Here is a 22,236-nt window from a genome sequence, read left to right as displayed (position 1 = left end):
TCCTCCTGTCTAGTGGAAACATGTACTAATGACATGCGAGCAAAGGCGAAACAGGATTTACAGGGGGACTCGACGTGGCACTAAGACATGCATAAAGCCTGGTATAATCCAAGTGGTAGTATATGACCTAATCATTTCCATTTCAATGTTTTTTAAAATAGTAAATATACCTAACTTTCGGTACACGGCTTTGAGCCTGTGTGTGCAATTTTAGACTGGATTTAGTAAAATGATTAAACTATTGATTTAAAATCACAGTTTAAGTCAGCCATGTAGAGTGTCAGCACTGAGGAAAGCATCAGCTAAACTCAGAAGAGTGAAATTTAAGCTAGAGCAGCAGTTCTCAAACTTTCCACACCAAATACCACCTAGTAAAATAATTACCCTTCCAAGTTCAACCTTATAAATCTTTGACCTCCCAAGTACCTCCAGGCCTACAGCAAGATCAAATCAAGGCTAAACTGAGTCTGTAAAAGGTCTAGAATAGACACAAATTGGACTAAATCATGTCTAAACTTTGTGGAGAGGAGGACCAGGCTAGAAAAACACCTAACCTTACTAAAGTATAATGAAATCATATTAATCTTACAATCAAACAACTCTAAAATTGCAGAAAAAAAGACATGTGATTGAAGCCAATGCCAAATAAGCAGGCGCCGCAGTGTGACAGTCATCAATTCGCTGTCATCATACATCCCAGGAATGTTTGATCAACAAATTGGACGGTGTAAATATTAGTTTCACACATACAGTAGGCAGTCCCCTCCTCGTGTGTTATGTAGGGGCCTCTCATGTTCACGTGTGGCGGAGCTGGCGTGTCTGACACAGCTGCGCCCCATTAACAGCGTCTACTGCCTTTAGCACATATCCTCATATCCACGCGCTCTGCTCGGCCTATGTTTATCTCCACACTGAGGGAAATCCCAATGGCTCCCTAGTTCAGAGCTTTCCAGACAGACAACTTTCCACTGTCATACAGCGCCTCGTGAGTGAACGCAACATTTAGTTTGCATAATGAAGGCTCTCGCTCTTGTGAAGAAAGGAGAATAGCCGCATCAAGCAGAGGAGAGATCTGATTTTGAAAATGTCGACAAGGTAAATAAACATATCCCTGCAGAATCTAGGTGTAATCTCTAACCCAGATCAAAACAATGACACAATAGCACACACAGACCAATGTCACTGTTTGTTTCATTTGGCGCTTGGCCCACCAGCTGACCACCCCATAGATGGGACAGCCACACAATGAGAGTAAATAACCACACAAGCTTTAGTTTAGAGTAGTTCTTTAAACAAAATGTCAACATCTTTCGCTTTGGATTTTCTCTTGCGCCGCCAGAGAATAAAATAATAATTTGAACACATACAAACTGCATATTGATGTAGATTTGTTTTGATTTATTTCTGGTGTGCTTCATTATTTCAAGGCTGTAGTCATTGTAAATTCAATTGACGCGTTAATAAACAAACTTAGCGTATTTTCCGGACTATAAGTCGCTCCGGAGTATAAGTCACACCAGCCTTGGCAACTACCTGGACATGGAGGCGAAACTCCCGGCATCACGTTGTTCAAGCTCTCATTTGTGAACTCGTTCCTCTAGCTTTGGCCATTTAGTTTTTAGCCCAGGATTAGCTTTTTTGGTTTTCTTCATTGCAGTAACCTCCACTTTTCGCTAGTCCCTCACATACAAGTTTCTCGCTCACTCCAAACTTTATTTCTGCTGCTCGATTACCGTTTTTTTTTAATCTTCAGTGGTACGGGAGCAGCAGATACTGGTAAATTATACAGTTTGATATATAAGTCGCACCTGAGTATAGCCAAACTATGAAAAGTGCGACTTATACTCCGGAAAATACTTACTTTTGGACTAAGTGGCACACAGTATAGGCTTTCTGTGTTGGGCTACGTGTACCATCTATAATCGAAAACCTACATACTCGCTTTTTGTTAGCCTTCTCGTATCATGGCCTATAAGTAATCTGATATAAGATGAAGCAGCCAGAGTAAAATGAAGCAGAAGTTTAGCTAAACAAATAAATGTATTAGACGTATTAGCATTAGTTTCCAAAATTAGCCTTAACGCTTCCTTGTTGTACATGATAACATTCAAAAAAAAATCCCAAAGCAAGATTTTTATCACGCCAGCCCTCCTGTGCAAATAACTGCACTGAATGATATCTACAATCCCAATATTGCGGTCCGGCCCGGCTCCTGCCTGGACTCCCCGGGCGCTCGGGCTCCGGGCAGAGACTGAGACCTTGTGTGGAGGGAGGAAGGAAGTGGAGATGTGGTTTTGCAGCGGCAGCCCATCAGTCTGATAGATACAGTTATGATTGACGTGTCCGTATACCTCCAGGGCTACTGTGGCGTACAGGAGAAGGGGGCCCCGCAGTACTTAAAACCACCTGGCTCAAATACTGCGCGAGTCAAAGTTTCGCCCCCCGTGACCCCAGACCATAACCACCACTGAGAGACACGTCACTTTCAAGTCAAGATTGTGTGTTTTTGTTTTGCTTCCTCGTCCTTTCCATCAATCCGCCATCACCACTTCACTCCATTCTCGCTGCCTGAGGGAAAGGCAGGCCACGCTCCATTTACGTGTTGTGTCTTTTGGTTTGTCTGTGTGTCCTTCAAACATAATCTCCACCACGTGTGCAACGCGCGCTCTGTGACACGGCTGCATGATATGTAACTCAGACGACAGGGCTGCATGATTACACACACAATACAGGCCTTTCTTGATTTAGCTGACCAATAGGCATCACCTTATGGCCACTAAGAGGTGGAGTGAGCACAGATTGATTCATATGATGTTTATTTCCATAGTCAATTGAGATGTGGGTTTTGTAGTTTTTCTTTTAGCCTCACTCTGTTAGCATGAACAAGTTAACTCCGCCACTCCTTTATAATTCTCTGTTTTTACTGCTTCATTCCTGAAATTCCCTATTGTTGACCATTGACCTCTTAACCGGGTGTGTTTTCTCCCGTTCAGCTTTACCCAAATCTAAAAGCATTGAGTGGAGCTTGCAGCCTATAGGCCAGTGTAACGCAGACCGAAATACTTTTTTTTTCATCTCATTTTTGCCACTAGTTTATTGAGTTTTTGTCACTTTTTTGCTGCACATCCATCGTTTTTTGTCACATTCTTGTTGCTTTTTTGTTTAATTTTTTGGGCCCTTTTATTGCATTTTTCCCCTGCACTTTCATCGCTTTTTTTAAATCACATTTTTGCTATTTTTTTGTTGCTTTTTTTGGTCACTTTTTGATACTTTTTTGTTGTGTTTTCATCCTCGTTTTGGTCACTATTTTGATGCTTTTTTAGAGAAGCTTTTAGATTTGGGTAATACCAAACTGGAGATAATGTGCTCGGGTCAGGTGGGGGGTTAAGAGGTTTAAGTTTAATTCTTATCTGTTAAGGGGTGAAAATTTTAGTCAGACCATCTTTAAGAGTGCAGTTTTCCTGTATTCCTGGTCTGCTCTGTATCAGTCAAAAGTTGGTGAAGAAATTGCAGACTTTAACTGTTTTTGGATAGAAAGTTGTCAGAATAAAACACAATACAACTTATGTGGTCATAATGTTGTGCCTTATTGGTGTGTTACAGTATTTTCATGTTGGAGCTATAGATTGTGTTTTCTAATTTATGTACATTCTCTTGTAGATTGTGATTGGCGAATGTTTCAGGATTCACCAGCTTCACGAAGGAACCAAGTCTTTTATTGGTAATCCATATGTGGCAGCCCTATACAAACAGGTCACTATTTCACAATATTCCCTGGGTAACAGCTTTCCTCTTTATATATCTAACTGTAAATGTACTTTGCTTTGTAGATGGGAGTGTTCATATTCGGTTGTGCCATCAGCCAGTCGTTCACTGACATCGCCAAAGTGTCCGTGGGCCGAATGCGTCCTCACTTTTTAGACGTGTGTAAACCCGATTTCGCCACCATCAACTGTTCTCTGGGATACATCACCCAGTACACGTGCACCGGGAAGGAGAGCGAAGTGCAGGAAGCCAGGTCAGTACCACCGTATGGCGAACAGATTTTAATACAGCTTCATATACAACAAACTGTTGAATTGCAATTTTGTTTTTCCCTGTAGGAAATCATTCTTCTCAGGACATGCCTCATTTTCGATGTACACCTTGCTCTACCTGGCTGTAAGTACCTAAATATGACTTATGCATCTTTTGTAGTGTATAAATTGTGATGTTTAACTATTCAACCATTACATACGGGAATCTAATCTGAGCAGCTGAAAGAAAAAAGCTGATTCAAGCCCCAAAACCCCCCAATATACTGTAAGTAAATATAATACAGAGATCTTTTGTGAGTCTGACCACTTCTGCTGTTGTCTCCCACTGTAGAGTCTTTTATAAATGAAACAAAAAAACAATGAAAACAAAGATTATACTGAAGGAGGATGGTCTTTATCAGGGGACTGTCAAAACATTACGCACATCTGAATCACTTCCTCTGTGCTCATTTACAAGAGTCTTATTCTTCTTCTATCTCCCTGGACATATAACGGCATGAGGGATGGATGCACTCCACCTGTTTTCTCTCTGTGCAGCTGTGTGTGCACTTCCTGTCCTCCCTCTGTCCCTCCCACCTGTTGAAGCTGCCTGCTGGGGCTTGACTCTCCTTAGACTGGACCTTTCACTTGGTCTGACTGCACACAGTAGATGAATGCCAGCTCAGATTCCTGTTTGCAAATTACTGTTTGCATTCGCCCCGTAGGCCTGGCTACATCCTCTTGTCTCACACAATTAACTAAATTCACTAAAGATCTATTCTTCTATTTAGTAACATATTAGCTCTCACTGCCTCCTCTGGACATGTCAAAACAATATTGGATTAATTTGGACAAAAGTAAATACCGCACAGCTCATGTTTTAGGAGAATTAGTTATTTTTAACCTCTTAACTCCCACCTGCACTATTGATTTTTTTTCTCCAGTTATTATTCAGGTATCCAGGCATTACCTCAATCTAAAGGCTTCCTGAAAAAAGCAGAAAAATAGCATGAAAAGGAGACGTAAATGAGGATGAAGAAATGACAAAAATACAACAAGAACGTGACAACAGAGCAACAAAAAGGCGACAACAACAACAAACACTGACAAAAGTAATGATAAAGAAACAAAACACAACAACAATGTAACAGAAACGCAACAAAAAAATGACAAAAAAGTTACAAAAACATGACAAAAAAGTGACGATAACGGGGCAACAATGCAAGGAAAAATCTTACATGTGTTGTAAGTCTTTGCTTTGAGGCATTACACTGGACGTAGGCTGTACGTTTTTAGAATTAGGGAAAGCCAAAATGGAGAAAATATGCGCCTTGTTAAAATGGGGGTTAAGAGGTTAACTTATATGACTGGCTCCAATTTTTTGTTTCAAGCAAATGAAATCCATAGAGTAACATTTGCAATTTGTAATAGAGAAGAGCCAAAGAAAATGTATGTTAGCTGCTCATTGGTCATTGGTGGTAAATACTTTACATCTAAAATGCAATGTGAGAATAATTAGTGTGTCTAACTTAAAGATTTAACATTTGAAAAATTCCATTGCTTTAAAGCAATACTAAGTAAGTAACTTGTTTACCTTAATAAATCCTTTTCGTAGTCCCTCTGGGGGTAATACAAGTATTAATGGGATGATTGGAGGGTTTTTCATCTCCCCCTGGTGTGTCTGGCCAAAAAAGCACGATTGCATTTTGACTGTCACCGGACCGGAGCCACCAATACATGCTAATAGAATCAGAAACAGGCTAACGAGCAAAGCTAACTGCAGGCTAGCGCCACTTTAAACAGTATTTACAGCCAATTTGAGTGAAAAAAAGTATTTCTATTGTGTAATTGGATGTACAATATCCCTCTCTCCCTTCGCCTTTTCTGTCAGAGTAGTAGTTATTCTCATGGACAATTAATAAGTTAAAAAAAAAATCGCAACTTGCTACTACACCTGCAGTGGCGCATATGGCCTCTAGGGGCAAGAGTTACTTAGTACTGCTTTAAGATTCGTGGAAGTTGTGGGACAAAACAATCCCAATCATCCTCTTTTATTGGACCCGGAGTGGATTTGCTTGACCGTGTTGCCATATTGCGTTGGTGCTGTGGGTAATTCCCAGCCTCTCTATGACCCAAAGCGCTGGTCAGGCCATATAGGGAACAGATTTGGTGAATGAGAAGAAGGGGAAACTTCGCCCAGTGTGTCCAGACCACAGAGTGACATAAGAGCCGGTGTTCCAGCTGCGGCTGGAGCTCAGGACTCCGGCCAGAGAGGACGCCGAGGAGAGAACAAATGTTATGTTTTGGAAAGGCAAAACCAAAACACGTCCCGATGGTGGCATTCCCCCGTGGAACCGAAATCGGCGGCGTCCTTTGTTTTTTTTGCGGGTCCCGTTACTTCACATCAAAAGTTCAAATTATTGTTTTCATCTGGCGCGCGTTTCCATAGCAATGGCCACAATATGAAAGCAAACAAACATCATAAAAGCGGTCAGGGCAAGCAATGATTTTCACAAGCCGTTTAATTGACTCTTCCCTTACATGAGAGGCAATTACATAATACAGTCTAAATGTCAAAAGCAATTTGAACAGACATTTCTCAACACAACCTTAAGCTGAATACACAGTGTATGACCTTTTGAAGCATTTTTAGACCTACTTTTTAATGATTTACTGATTTATTGATAGATTTAGACTTCAATTACCCCAGTCTTTCTTATTTATTCTCACTAAAACTCAGATTTCTGGGATTCCTGTCTCTGCCCATCAGAGTAAACTAGATTAAAACACGATTGCTTGCATTTCTGAAAGATGCCGTGACTTAAGTTATTCTAAATATCAGTTTCTGGTTGCGCATGCTCTATATTTTACTCATGTGGTTTGTGCGTCGAGTTTCACCTCCGTCTGCCTGTAGAGATGGCGCACAGATAACCGGCACAAACTAAACCGCAGATCACGCGTGCACGAGTGTTTCCTGCGCAGCTATCTCCTGTTTGGTCTGCGCGGATTGCATGTTTTCAGTTGCGCTGACGCTGTCACCAGAAATGACCCGAAGTATTTACTGATGGAGTATTTCAATCGAAGCCCATTTGTGGCAATTTGGGTTTTTTTTTTTCGATGGGGGAAAAAAGCAATGCCTTCTTTACAAGTGAGTTAACCACAGCTATGCATTTGTCTCACGATGCGGTGTGAACCGAAGCACAAGCAGAGGGGGGCTGACAAGAAACCGGCTAACTCTGAGAAAAAAAAAAAGATATGACTGCGCTCTCCAAACCACTAGACTTGGTGTCGCTTTGTGAATGTACTTGGATTCCTTTTGCCGCGTTGTTGTTCGGTTTTGTTGTTGTTTTCCTCACTTCAAACTATTCGCGACGCAGCTGAGACCAACCAAAGTGTCAACGTTTCTGAGATTGTAGATTTCAGTGGTCTGGTGGAGGAGGAAACCGTTTGGAAAGGGAAGACGGTTAGGGCAGTTCTCTTATCACAAGCTGAACGTGCTTTTGCTGAATCAGGGTTGGCTGCTTGTTTTGGCTAGGTCATTGACACAGTCATTTTTTACTGCGTCATGGGTCAAATTAGGACTCTAGAATGAATATGCTTTCCATGTGATCTCTGTGGTTAAGTGTTGCCATGGTTGCGTAATATTCAACACTCAGCGTAAAAGTAAGGCAAAATATTAGTTAGTCAGATTTGACCTTTGTACAAATTTGTACAAAATTGCCAAACCAGGACCGTGATGACGTCAACTGAATTTAATGGAGAAATATACAATATATTCCAAGTAATTTGCTCATTTATTCAAAGGCTGTATTCTTTGGTCCATAATTTTGCAATTTATAGTCATGTTTTGTTTCTGAAATGATACCTCTTAACCCCCGCCGGAACTGAGCACATTTTCTACAATTTGGCTTTACCCAAATCTAAAAGCTTCTTGAAGAACCAAATTGTCAAAACAACAACAAAAATTTGATGAAAAATGAGGATGAACCGCAACAAAAGAGCGGCGACAAAGTGGCAAAAATGTGAAGAAAAAATGACAACAATTTTACAATAAAGTGACAAAAATGTGTCGAAAAAGTGACAAAAATGTGTCAAAAATTTACAAAAATGTGTCGAAAATGTGACGAAAATGTGAAGAAAAAGTGACAAAAATGTGAAGAAAAAGTGACAAAAATGTGAAGAAAAAGTGACAAAATGTGATGAAAATGCAGCAATAATGCGAGGAAAAATATTTGTTTAGATTTGTTTTGTAGGTCTTTCAAATGAGGCGTTACGTTGGCCTATAGTCTGTAAGCTTTTAGATTCGGGTAAAGCTGAACAGGAGAAAATGGACTTGGTTAAAGGAATAGGCCACCGTTTTTAAATACTGAGATCTGTTCTTACCTTAGCTTAGACAGGTTGATATGTAGCTGTCTGGTCTTTACGCGTGCCCTCAGGCACATAAACAGAGGACAGACGGCGTTAGCATATAGCCTCTCCCAGCATAGGTATAGCTCCAAACTAAGGTGAAGTTAGTTGCTATCAAGCTCTTTCCCTATTTAAATATGGTTACATGAGCCTTTACAAGATCCAAGTATAGTCACACAAAACTAAACATGTCGATTTTCTAAGTGGATAAAAAAGGAGGACTATAATATCACTACACCTACACTACTATATTGCAAGGCGTAATAATATTACAGACAGATATATCAACCCATCTAAGCTAACGTGAGAACATATCTCTGTATTTAAAAACGGTGGCCTATTCCTTTAAGGTGGAGGTTAAGAGGTTAAAATGCCCAACTCATCATTAGACATTTTTATATTGTTGATCAAAGCGGCACTTAACCCAGCCTTGTACCTGAGGAAGCCTGAGGCCTAAACACACTCCTCGCCCAGACAGAGGAGCATCTGCAGGGGATGGGCGTGAGTCTTCCTCTGCGTCCGTCGGCCGCAGAACAATGATACAAGTGTCAGGGAGGAAACGTTAAAGTCAGTGCAGCGTGCATACCTTCAGTCTCCCGGAGGAGGAGCTGTGGTCGTCTGAAGGTATTGTTAGAAGGAGTGATTATAAGAGAGCAGTCTGGAGGTTTGGGCTGGGCAGACCTTGGCTAAAGTAGGGCTTATACGGGCTCTGTATACTGCACATGTGTGTGTATGTCTATGAGAGAGCGAGACAGGAAGTTAGAGCTCAGAGTGGGGCCTTACAGGTCTGTGGAACCTGGACTGACCTGGACTGACAAAAAATGAAAGAGACATTTTAATACAAGACTCGATGTATTTTTTTTGTGGCCACACAGCTTTTGTCTTTATTAATTGAAAAGAAACCAGAATTCATACGGGAGAATGGAGCAAACGTGCCAGAAGTCCTCACATTCACCATGCTCTTTGTTTACCATGAAGCACATTACAGACAAACTGTACATATTTAGTTAAAGGCACATTGCGTAACATTTTAGACTATGCTATTGTCATCAATACAAAACATGCTCCTAATGAACAGCTCATTCAAATCTCAAATTCTTCTGACTTTAGTCACATCTCCGTGGAGACAATCTGGAAACGTACCCACTCCCATAAAAGCTACAGTCATGTCTTTGGAGAACTGAGCAAAAGAACTTGTTTTTTTTGTATATTTATGAGTTATTTTTCAATTATGGAAATATCTCTCATAAAACATGCTTGTATTTCAATTTAATTTATTCGGTAAAATGCTACATGGTGTGGCTTTAAGGCTTGCGTGTATCACACTATATCTGCTGTGTAACACACCAGTGCTATGGCTGGAATGTATCTTCTAAGTTCCGACGCTCCATGAACATCGGTCTTGGTCTGGTCCTGTCTTGTTTTGGCCTCTCAGAACACTCATGGTCTCAGTAATGATGTGGTATTGGTTGCTGTGGTCATGCCTACAACACAGCTACGGCTACAGCTGGAAGTGGTCGCATCTGTCCGGCTTTATACTCTTATCATGACCCAAAAAAAATGGTCCGTGGGTTGCATCTGCTTGTGTTTTGTGTAAGTTCAAAGCGTTGAAAGGAGCGTGGCAGACGATACAAGAGTGTGTGAGTGTTGGAGCGGTCCGTCTCTGTGGTCGTAATGTTTTTACAGCTGGCGAAGTTGAAGTCAGTCATGTGTCCAGGACTTGGGCACCGCGTGTGTGTGCATAAGGCGGAGGAGAGTTCCCATGTTCTGCCATTTGGATTCAAAATGATCCTCTCTCACACACGGCGCAGGTGCAAGGTTAAAAAGTCAAGAACACAACCCGCGCTCAAACTAATGACTTTGATGAGGGTTTTCCAGACAGGTGTGCCTGATGTGGGTCTCGTCACTTCTGGGCTTTTGATCCCGGCCATCAATAACAACTTGTGAACTACATATTATGCTTCGTACATATTTCCCGAAGGTCTGACCCCTTGTCTTTGGTCTGTGTGTGTGCCTTTTCAGTTCTACCTCCAGTCTCGCTTCACGTGGCGCGGCGCTCGTCTGCTCCGCCCCCTGCTCCAGTTCACCCTCCTGATGATGGCCTTCTACACGGGACTGTCCCGTGTGTCCGACCACAAACACCACCCCACTGACGTCCTGGCAGGCTTTGTGCAGGGAGCCCTGGTGGCCTACTGCATAGTAAGTGCCTTCTGACACACTTTGGTTTTTATATATTTAGTACCTACGTCAACCTGTGACTGTGGCAGACTCTGCTGTTTCCATACAGTGTGGGTAAGGTAAGAGTGAGCTAAGCATTGAAGATATGATAACATGAAATATTTATCTTTTACATTTATTTGCAAATTTAGCCCACTTCCCATGCACGGACAAAACGTTTATCTTCTTATTTATTCACTTGTTTGGTGTCCTAATAACCTTGTTGACTTCAGAGGTATAGGCAAGTTTGCTGAGAGGGCCAAACCTCCCAATTGTAGCCCAAAGTAAAGCACCTCTCCATACAAATGCCAGTGCTAAACATCATATAATTAAATGGGATGTTATGCCAGGACATTTTTAACCTCTTAACCCCCACGTTTTCCAGTTTGGCTTTACCCGAATCTAAAAGTTTCTTGAAAAAGCATCAAAATAGCAACAAAAATAAGACAAAAATGAGGATGAAAATTTAACAAAAGAGTGACAAAAAAGGGAAAAAAACATTTAGATGAGTCTTGTAGGTCTTAGCTTTCAAGTGAGGCGTTTCACTGGCCTATAGGCTGCATTTTAGATTTGGGTAAAGATGATATGAATATCAGAGAGAAAATGCTCTTAGTGAAGGCCGGGGTTAAGAGGTTAAGGAATTTACAGTGTTTTCCACATTTTATCAGGTTTTTGAGCTCTAAATTGTGTGAATAATATTTCATCTTAAGGGCCAGAGGTTTTATGCTTGAGGGAAGGATTTGGCCCTTGGGCCTGACGTTGCATACTCCTGCTCTTTGCTATTATATTTGACCAAATGTGTCCTTAATGCTGTGCAGCCTACACTGCATTATAAAAGATATTCTGTAGCATAAATGTCTCAGTCGAGTCAACAAGCTGACTAAAACAATATCTATAACACAATAGTTAAATTAAAATGAATTGTAAATAGACTTTTACCACCAATAGCTGTAGTCTGTGTATAAATAGTTACCCCTGACCCATTTATATAGACGCTATGTGCAGTGTAAAAATACATACCGTATAGACAGAAACTGCAACCCAGACCTGTTGTGAGTAACCACTGGAGATCTTCCATGAAACTTTTTCACATTTACTGCAAGCATTTAAGTGAGGAGAATCCGATTCGCTATAATGAGGAACACATTGCTTGGAGCCAGGGCTTTAGACTTTTGGATTTGGTCGTTTTTTGTGTGTGTCTATGTGTAAATCCATACTCCATTTAGGACTACTTTGGTGACATATCGTAAGTGCCGTTGCCAGATGATTTTCGCCAGCCTCATCGTTACAGTGGGTTTCATGGAGCCAAGGAAAATTAAATTTGGTCTGGAGAAAAATAGCTGAGGGAGGAGGAGGAGACGGTGTGTGTGTGTTACAGCCTTTGAAACCGGGAATGAGGTTGTTAATTATCTTGAGTTTTTTATTTGGTGGCTGTGTTTCTATCAGCGCAGCAGGCTGCGAGAGTGCAGGCACACTCATAACTGACCCGACCACTCCATCCAATACAACAATGTGGAGTGGATTAGATTCATAAAAGTCTGCAGGACCGCAGTAGTGGCGCCTTGACGGGCCTTGGCGCTGCTATATGCATACACGCAATGTCGAGTTCGTAAATGCAAGGATCATTGGAGGATTGGAAAGGGACCCTGAGTCTGAAAAAGGAAGTCACTGAAGACTATAAAGTGGGCCTGTACAGTGTCAATGAAAACGCTTTGCCGGTTGTAATGTCTGTATCTCAAAGAACTACTTGTTTTTCCATGGCACGGAGTACAGCGCCTCGCTTTGTGCCATAGTAAATGTTGTCAATGTACAAATCTCAAAATAAGTACAGTAAGTACGGCATGTTACAAACAGGATTATCAATTACCAAAGGTCATTTTGTGATGGATAAGATTATATAATAAACACTTAATGGGCCCGATCTTGTGTTTCTTAACACAGACTAGAGAGTAACATTTTGCGCTTCTTTGGAGCACACTTTGAGATCTGGGAGAGTGGGGAGTGAACATGTGCCTTTGTTTTGGTCACGATTACGGCCAAGCGAGTGCCGACCCGCGCCACAGCATAGGCTACATCTCTATCTCTCGGGACATGAGCATTGTTTAGCTCACAATGGAGTTTATAAAGTTTTTAGTTTGACCTGTGAGAGCCTATAATGCTCAAGGAAGAACACAAGACAGCGCGATGTATACAAGGAAGTGAATGTGAGGCTGCCATCAGAGACCGCTCTCAGTGCTGCTGTAATAAACCACGCATCAGTCGACCTCCTCTCTTTTTATAAGCGACGCCCTCTCGCAAGACTCGGAAGACACACCCCAAGCACAAGATCTGGCCCAATAGTGCTCCTGGGAGTCAAACAAGACAGAAAATATGACAAAAAACATATTTTTTTAGGTTTAGTAATAATTGTCAACCCAAAGCATTGTTGTCTGACTTTCTTATTGTACACATAAATAACTTTTACATCAGGTAATGCGTTTTGTGAATCAACCAACATCACAATTGTTATTTTTGAGCATAGTATTTACTTCATATCTAGGACATGAACATTCTAAAACGATTCCTACTGCACGTTCCCCACCTTCTATCTCACTTTTTAACATTAAGATTTATTGCATTGCCACACTCCATTTTGCTTCTCAACTCCTGTTAGACACGATGACAGGTAAAGATTGTTTTCATGTACTCGCTCGAGCCTTCAGCGCACATCTGTGGGGAGTAAGGGAGTGACAGTAGAGAGGAGCCTTGTCTGCAGCTTGGCCCGGGATGATCATGGGTCTGATCCAAGTCAACTATCCCACACAGGCCTCCCGCTCCAAGAGACGACTTAATTCACATAAAGACCGAGTATTCACAGTCACGCACCTCCACACACACACACACACACACACACTTGGACTACACGGTCAAAACTGGTACAGATCAAGGCGGCGTAGCACGTTTTTACAATCCCTGACGCCCCTTTACTGATTTGGTGGGAACACACATCTGCGACCACTTTAGCTGCAGCTCAATAAGCAACGCAGCAAAAAAGAGCTGACAAGAGGAGAGGGAGGTGGAGAAAGGGGTGGGTTTTGAGACTCATGACGTGCAAAGGAACAGCTATCCAAAGCTAATAAATCAAAATGTACAGGTTTGCGTATTAATCCCTTAAACCCTGTAAAGTTTAAGGGGACCAATAAACATGTCGATTCAGATAGGTCTCAGAAAACTATAATTAGCTTTAATGTAGCGTGATGCCAGGTTATTGTAAAAAAAAAGACTACGAAAAATCAATTTTAATCAATGTATCATTCATCTTTATCTTTATTTTAAAATCAAAGGATATTTTTGCTTCTGACAACTGTACAATATCATTATAATGTTTATTTAAGATTGTTAAATTTAATGGTTGACAATAGAAAATCTGTTAATTCACTCAAAACTCCACTGGAAACAGTTACTTTGTCAGTGGGGAAAATACACTAAGTCTTGAATATCCAAACGACAATCGAGATTTGCCCAATACACTTAAATCGTACGGTCAAGCTGTGTCCAACTATGAGCCATCACAGCGCTGTTATAGCACGTGTAAAAGATGTCTGATACATATTTAACAAAAGATGTAAGTAATGTAAGTGACAGCGGTTTGGGTAAAAAGTAAAAAAAGAAAAGAAAAGACAAATATTATTGCAAAAGAACACATGGGAGGAATTAGCAAATTTTCCCAGTCTGCACCAGTCTGTTTGCATTCTTCTGAAACCATTACAGCAATCGTCTTGTGGAAAGTCTCTGAAGCTCTTTCTCCCAAAATACATCCAACAATTAAGAACGGGGAATTGTGTTGTTACTTTTAGACTATGTTGTCATTGCTAATTAAAGTCTCCCTTTGCTGAAGTTAACTGTAGTATAAACTAGTAAGTGTGGACATGTCGTCGTAACGTTAATATCTAAATTACTGCCATCATGGTTGTCCTTTAAGAATACGCTGGATAGTGATGTCTGCTTCAAGTCCAGACTGTGACCTCCAAAGAAAGAGCAGGAACCATAACAGGAAGTGCTGTCTGTCTGCCCCACACCTGATTAGTTCTATCAGACGCATTGGCCTACTTCTCCACCTCGTATGTGGCAATGAAGGTCAAACGGACTGAGGGCAGGAGGAAGCAGCTGTTTTGGGGGAGAAAGCTCAGGCCAAAGTTTGTTTGTGAAGAGCTCTTTGTTACAGCAGACAGGGCTTGGATCAGGCATTAAGTGGCCGTATGAGCGAGAGGCGGCGCTATCATTTCCTTGTTTTTATTTTCGGCAAGGACAGGATGCACATGTTGATGCTTTGTCTAAAACAGCAGTAAACACACTTAACCAGGCTGTCATCACATGTTTGGCTTTTACACAAGAACAAACAATCCGGTTTCTGGAAGCATTTGTTCTGGATTGCCACGTATTAGAAGAATGAATTGCATTACCATGTCTCAAGGATTAATAATGTTAATGAGAAGAACATTGCTATACTAGATCTATAGGAGCCTTTAAATGCTGCCAACAATAGATGCATCTCCAGCTGTATCCCACAAGGACCAATGAAATTTGAAAAGATGTGGCCGACAAGTGGTAGAACAGATTGTCTAGTGATTTTCCATAGTGCAAACAGTTATATTCATCACTTTAAAGCACCGCATGAGTGTCTTCACCATGAGACTTAAAAGGAATATACAGAGTTTAAATGTTAAAATTAAGTATTTTCCTCCCCTACATGTTCCAGTAATGTCCTAATGTGTAGAATGAGCCCAGACATGTTCACCACAACTGCCTCTAAAATCCTGCACTGTCACTCAGAAAGGTGTTAGTTCGGGTCCGAAGTGCCGTCATGCACGAGCTTAATATAGAAGGTGCAGTTACACATATGACCTGAGGTGACAGTAGTGAGTATAAAATGGCTAACTTGCATCTAGCCCCTTTAAAGGCCATATACCTACTTTTAAATTACAAACTATAAAAGAGGAAAGCACTAAATCAACCTGTTCGTTGTGGTCTCACTCCTAACTTTTCTAACTTATTTGTTGCATCCCAATTCTTCACAGGGACGAGTTTTATCAGCACGTTTCACAACTTGCAGGGTCACTTTTTAGGATCACTTTCATGGGAATGCTAGAAAACTATGCTTTATAATTAGATGTGCACTGTTTCTCCCACAAATAGGTTTGCAATATACTAAAAGAGGATAAAACAATTTCATTCCAGAAAAAAACAAAAAAATCTTAGCCATTAAATTGCCTAAATCCTCCATAGTTTCAACACTGAGGAGGATATTCGACTGTGAGTAAGCAGATACGTGCTGATCTTGTATCGAGTTTTTCCTTGCTTCTTCCTTTTCGTTCTGTAGTAATATTGCTTCTGAGGGAATGACTTAGTGTGAAAAATCTAGTTTACGCTGAACGTGCAAACCGTTACTCATGCTTTTTTTTTTTCTCTTTTCCAAATCGACGCCAGTCACATGAGAGACGCAGTGGTGGTTTTGAGATATTCACGCTTCCTGCAAGTTTCCTCTGTGACTAAGCGCCTTTATGTGTCACCACTGATGTTTAATGGCCCTTATGGAAACATTATTAGACACATGTTATGGTCTATAAACTCGCTGTATGAGTGAGTGAGTAACATACAATAGACAATAGCTCTGTGTAAGAGGAAGCGCTGCACTGGTGATAAGCTTGACAGTCGGGCTGGGGCAGGGTCGGGGGCCACAGTTGAATGTCTGATGTTGCCTACACATAATAGGCATGGAAATAGCACAGCATTACCTCAACATGACATACTTCTCTTAATTATATTTTACAGTAAACGAGCGCCAAACACAAAGAGGTTCATTTTAAACTCTGAAAGGAGCTGCCCCCTTGTGATGGCATCATAGTTCAAATGTCATGTCAGAGGCGAGCTTGTGGTCTGTAAATGTCAAGTTCCCATAAAGAAGCTTATTGTACTCTATACATGAATGGAACTGTGGGGCGGCAGTCGCTCAGATGGTTGAGAGAGTCGTCTCATAAGTGGAAGACGCTTCACCCACCTTGCCTCCCGTGTCCCTTTGTGTATGAATGAAAGTGTGAAGGGGGAGTGTTTCCTTGATGTAAAGCGCTTTGAGTGCCTAATGTAGGTGGAAAAGTCTAAATTGGGACCATTTACTATACTACAATATCAGTCACTGAACTTTGGAAACACATTAAAGGGGACATAGCCTACATATTTTTTATATTTTTTTGCAGACATTCGTGAGGAAAAAGGTGACTGCTGTGTGGTTTCTGCAGTGTATTGTGAGCGATTGTAAAAGTAGAAATAGCACCAATGCTTAAAAAAAAAAATAGAAATGCCTGGTGGAGTCTAATTGGAGGTAAACATTACCTCCAGTCGGCTCCCTGAAAGCTGTTAAACATCCTTATAAACACATGTTAGGAATGTGTTGTGGAATAAATTTGGTTGCCAACTAACAATTTGTGAAGAAAAAATGGATACAGAGGCTTTACAGTGAGTCTGTGTTATATAATATACATATATGATATACATATAATCGGGATGAAATCGGTGCACTGGAAAAAGAATACAGTAATAATCTTAAGGAAGAAATGACATAAATTTACTTGAATTAAGTTTGAGTAGGTTTGATCTAGTCTTAAATCAGATAAATCCTCTGCCAATGGAACAAGCACATTTTTTTCTTTCTTCAGATTATTTTGTATCATTTCAAGTGAAAAAGACATTTAAATGTAAAAGTGAATTGTCTGATTTCTAGTGGGATTCATGCTTGTTCCATTGGCATTAGCGTTTTCTTTAATCTTATCTTGGATTAGTTCAAACCGACTCAAACTCAACAGGAGGTAGCTTAATTCAAGCGATTTTAAGTCATGTAGCTCATGTGGGATAGTCCTTTTTCCAGTGTGGCATCTCTACAGGCATTGTTTGATCATTTACGAGTTGAAGTTTTAATTTTTGCTGTCAGAAGGCGTTGTGGCCACAGTTGACCCCTGCACATGAAACTCCTGATAGAGTGATCTATAACCCTCATAGTCCAACTTCCTGTCACCTCCTGCCCATTTCCTGTTTGACCTATGATGTCAGTGCCAGTTCAGGAAGACATTTGTTTCCTTCATGCTCATGTTGTACACTGACTCGTGTGATGTCTGAGCTGATAATGAGGGGGAGCTTACAGTCACAGTTCAGTCGACTCAGCTCAGACGAAGAAGTCATTGTTGTTTTAGACTGATACTGTAAAGCCACAACTTACTCAGCGATGCAAAAGTGAGATTACATTATTATACAATTTATGTGGGAGTTTTGTTTTGTTGTGGGTTTTTTAGTCTGGTAATGAGCTAATGAGATAATACACTGACCCGTCATAAGAAAATTGGACTGGGCGTGTTTGTGTCGGCTGTGTTCTTAGTAATGTTAGGCTCATATTTGGCAAAATGTAACTTTGAGTTCTCCGACACCCAGCTTCAGTGGACGTTCATGCATAGGAGCCATAGCAAAAACACAGCAGCTTCAGATGTAAGTGAATCAGGCCTGCGACTACCTTAAGTGCCCAAAGTACCAAGCATAGGCATCAGGTTTTGCGACTTTATCATTTATGTAAGGATTAAAGTCGTGCATTATGTAACGGATAATTTATAGAACGCCGGTCATTATCGGGGAAAACAAGCACCGAAGCCCTGAAGGTGCCGTGTGGCTAGGCTAGAAGCAGCAAGGCTAGCTACTTAGTTGAAGGTGCAGTTGGAGAGGGGGAATAGTGGTGAATCTCTGGGTAAGTTGAAAATCGGACTCACGTTAACTTCATAAGCGACTCCCCCAGCTTCTCTCGCAAGGACGGTGACGGAGATAGTGCCCTATCTATTATTACTTGCGAAGGATATGAAAGACCTGTATAACAAGCACGAACTCCGTTGCCATTGGCGGTGGTCATTATTTTTCTCAGAGGTTCTTTAGCAGAAAATAATGACCGGTATAACGTTGGAAAATCCCATTCAAGTCAATGGAGCGTTCTACTTGCATTGTGAAGAGCCATATAATAAACAGTTTTAACGCACGCCAGTTAGCCAATCAGAATTGAGTATTCACCCAGACCATGGTATAAGCGTGGCTAACCTCATTTCACTTTGTCCTCTCCAGGTCTTCTATGTGTCTGACCTGTTCAAGCCGCGGGTGAAGCCGGCCACTCCCCCTCCGTCGCCGATAAAGAAGGAGCTCCTGCCGTCGTCCGACATCATCGAGAGGAACAATCACCACAACATGGTCTGAGCCTTTTCACTCTCTCCCACCGCCCCGGAGCAAGAAGCCCGGATGGGGGGGTGGGGGGCGCCGCTCACCTCACATCGGACAGTAGAATGTAGCGACGAGAGACCACAGCTGCTTCTCAATGGGCCGCGGTGTCGCATTGGAGATTTGCACAGCAGAGTCCACTGTCACGATCAAGAGACTCCTTATATTATAACCATTATGTAAACTACTAATCTACATTTGAGCCCATTGTTTGTTTGTTTTTTTAGCACAAAATATTGAAGAGAATGATTGAATTGTTGACCTGACAGGCAGAGCTACAGGCGCGGAGGTTTTTCGAAGGAGGTTTTTTTTTCTCCGACCGCTTTAAGGCGAGTCACTTGAAGAATAGACTATGAAGAAAATGAAGTGTCAAACCCGCTGCCTACGGGAGAGACAGACCCGCACTCTCCCTGTGAACTCTGTGACCGTGAAACACCATAGGACAACAACTTCCTTAACCTATGGGAAGGATATTACTGCGATATTAAGCAGCATAGAATTATTAACAGTATAGAAATTGTAACTTATAGCACTGTTTCTTTTTTGTTTTGTAAAGTTCATTGTCCATTATCACCACTTGCTGCCTGATTGGTCTCGCTGCAACACGACTTGATGATGCCCATGTGAAGTCTAATCAGTGAGAAACAAACAAACAAACAAACAAAAAAAGAGCCATTTCTTTTTATGCTAACAAAAAAACATATGCTAACATTTCAGGTTTTCAACATTAGCACATCAAGTTGTTGTCGTGGACTAGTCAACGCAGCCCAAACTCGGGATGTTGCATTTCTTGAGGGGTATACTCTGTGGAAGGATAGATTTAGATCGTTCAGCTCCCCCTGTCCCGGCACTTGTAGAGGAGAGGGGCGGGGCTGTGCCTTGTCCCCTTCTGGTGCAGGACCCCCTTGTTCCTACCCCCCAAATGGGACGGGACATGCGGTTTCGGTGAAGTGCTTGGATCCGTCGCCATGGAAAGAGGCTGATTCTTTTGAGCTAAAGCTGGCACATTTTACTTTGGGATGATGAGGGTTCTTTCCGCTGGCAGGGAGGGGCCCTTGCTCACCCGCCCAATCACTCATTGGCAATGGACGTGCGTGTGTGTGCGTGCGTGTGTGTGTGTGTGTGTGTGTGTGTGTGTGTACATATGCGTGCCTTGTGAACCCCAGTGACAAATGAAGTGTCAGATGAAACTTCTCACGCGCTCTGTCCCTTGGCGTGTGTCCTATGTGTGAATGTGTTTGTGCGTGTGTCTGTGTCATCGGTCTAAAAACTGTGGATCTTTTGTTTCTTCTCTGTTGGGACGTCCCGTATAATCACTAACAGTTGTACAGTACCACACACACAAGCCCTGTTTGTTTACATCAGATAAACTCCATGTACAACACACTCCGCCATGTTGCACATCTTCTTCTCGTATAGTCCGTCCTATCATTTCATCATCACTTTTTATAAATATATAAATAATGTATAGATCACTAAACTCTGTAAAAAAAAAAAAATGTTTTTAACATGTTTAGATATATCCACTATTACAGACCTGTGTTCTTTACAAAATGCTGCTTATGAAGCATCGATTGACAGATTTTTGTATCTAGATGAACTATTGTAGATTGTATTAGTTTTTATTATGCATCAACATAAATACACCCACAACTGTATTAAAATTCAATATTAGTATTTTTGTATTGTCTTGTTTTTGTACAAAAGAAATAGTAGTAATGCTGTTCTGCTACATGTACTTAGCTCTAATACATGTGCTTTTAAATAAAAAGCTCATTGTGACTCAACTTTGCCCGGTCTTGTGAATTACTACTTTACTACTGTAGCCTTGTTCAGATCTAACCCAGTAGGAATCCTTTTTGGCTACTTCTTTCAACACATTCAATTCCATGTCAAATTTAAAGGGGCTCCCTGCAGCATTTTTCCAGGTTTGGGACTGGAACTGATTAGATTATTTTGGCAAAGCGGACGGGAGAAACCGCTTCTGGAAGTTTAAGACATTAACTAACTGTATAAATAGCACATAACTGGTGGGACTAAGGCTGCTGGAAGAATTGTAATATTGAATAATGTTCATGCCATAAAGATACTATTACAAAGCTATTTCAACACTGTACATTCCACTGAATTTGAACAAGAATCTTAACCTCTTAATCCTCACTTTAACAGAGCACATTTTCTCCATTTTGGCTTTACCCAAATCTTTTAGCATATATTTACGACTTAAAAACAATCTTATGCACATGTTTACGTCACCATACAGGTGTGTTTAAGCTGTGCCAGCAAAAAAGAAGTGTGATTCTCAGATGGAAGACGATATTGTGCCACCTAATATTGCAATAATTAAACCTTACAGCCCTGTAGGTGGGACACATCACATGGCATAAAACCAACATTCTGTCATTAACTGTGCGTGACTGAAAATATCTGTTGCTGTCCCGGCACCATGACTGTTCTCACTCAGTTAAGTATAGAGTATGAAGTTTTGGGTGTTAACTGTTGCTGGAAAATATGTGTGATTTCATACTCGGGCAGACACCAACTCAGAGACGCCATCTTTTTTTCCCTGAAGTCAAACAAGAAGCCCCATTTGACCTCAATGCGTGACATCTTCAGTGCCTCTTATCCAAAATCACTGCACTGGTTGCCGCAATTATCTGAATGACATGAAAAGGAGGATAAGTGAAACCAGATTACAAGTTTAAGTGGCTGGTTATGTCTGTATCAGTGACAATCCTGATAGCGCTGTTTGAGCCCCCCCTGTGAAGTGTGCAGAGCTTTATGGGCAGTGACAGTGCAGCTGGTCTGAGGTCAGCAGGAGAGGCTCGTGAACTATGCGTGGAGATGGATAGCTGCCACTGTGTGTGCATATGCCAGGGCTGTGGTCGTGTTGGGAGCAGAGGAGCGCAGCTGGGTGAGCGCTGGATCTGGAATGTCACCAAACATGAAAAGGAGGAAAAAGGGGGAGAGGTGTGTGTGTCCTCATCACTGCGTATGTTTACTTATTTACCTCACATGCAGCTCTGGCATCAGTCAGCTGAACCTGTCAAAATCAAATACTCCACCTATTACTGTGTCATGTGCAAAGCAAAAAAAAACACTGCTTGATTCTAACTTTTATATGAATTATATAAAATGTATTACTGGTAAAAAAAAAAGTGCTATAACCTTTGTGTGTCAGTCCACAAAGACCGTAACCCACGCTGAAATAGTTGTGTGTGATCATATTTCTCATCAGTGGGAGGGGGATATGCTGGGGGCTCGATGTGGGTCCTGGGAATGTTGTTGCCTACCCTTGTTTTAAAGTTCGGGATGG

The 22,236-nt window shown here is 41.4% G+C and overlaps 1 protein-coding gene across 2 annotated transcripts in view; it reads left to right on the top strand.

The window, feature by feature from the left end:
• plpp3 (phospholipid phosphatase 3) overlaps positions 1 to 20,577 on the top strand; it is a 36,703-nt gene extending 16,126 nt beyond the window's left edge. Inside the window, exons 3-7 of one of the 2 annotated variants that reach the window (XM_079575301.1) lie at positions 3,661 to 3,753; positions 3,831 to 4,018; positions 4,104 to 4,161; positions 10,446 to 10,622; positions 18,771 to 20,577. In XM_079575301.1, coding sequence (XP_079431427.1) covers positions 3,661 to 3,753; positions 3,831 to 4,018; positions 4,104 to 4,161; positions 10,446 to 10,622; positions 18,771 to 18,899 — 645 coding nt within the window. In that variant the 3' untranslated portion in view covers positions 18,900 to 20,577. The remainder of the gene's footprint in view (positions 1 to 3,660; positions 3,754 to 3,830; positions 4,019 to 4,103; positions 4,162 to 10,445; positions 10,623 to 18,770) is intronic. The other variant, XM_079575300.1, reaches the window with a different exon arrangement.
• The last annotated feature ends 1,659 nt before the right edge of the window (positions 20,578 to 22,236 follow it).

The sequence above is a fragment of the Gobius niger genome (assembly GCF_951799975.1).
Source record: "Gobius niger genome assembly, chromosome: 17".
Taxonomy (NCBI): domain Eukaryota; kingdom Metazoa; phylum Chordata; class Actinopteri; order Gobiiformes; family Gobiidae; genus Gobius; species Gobius niger.
The sequence above is the reverse complement of the archived record's forward strand: the minus strand, read 5'-3'. Positions and strand labels throughout refer to the sequence as shown.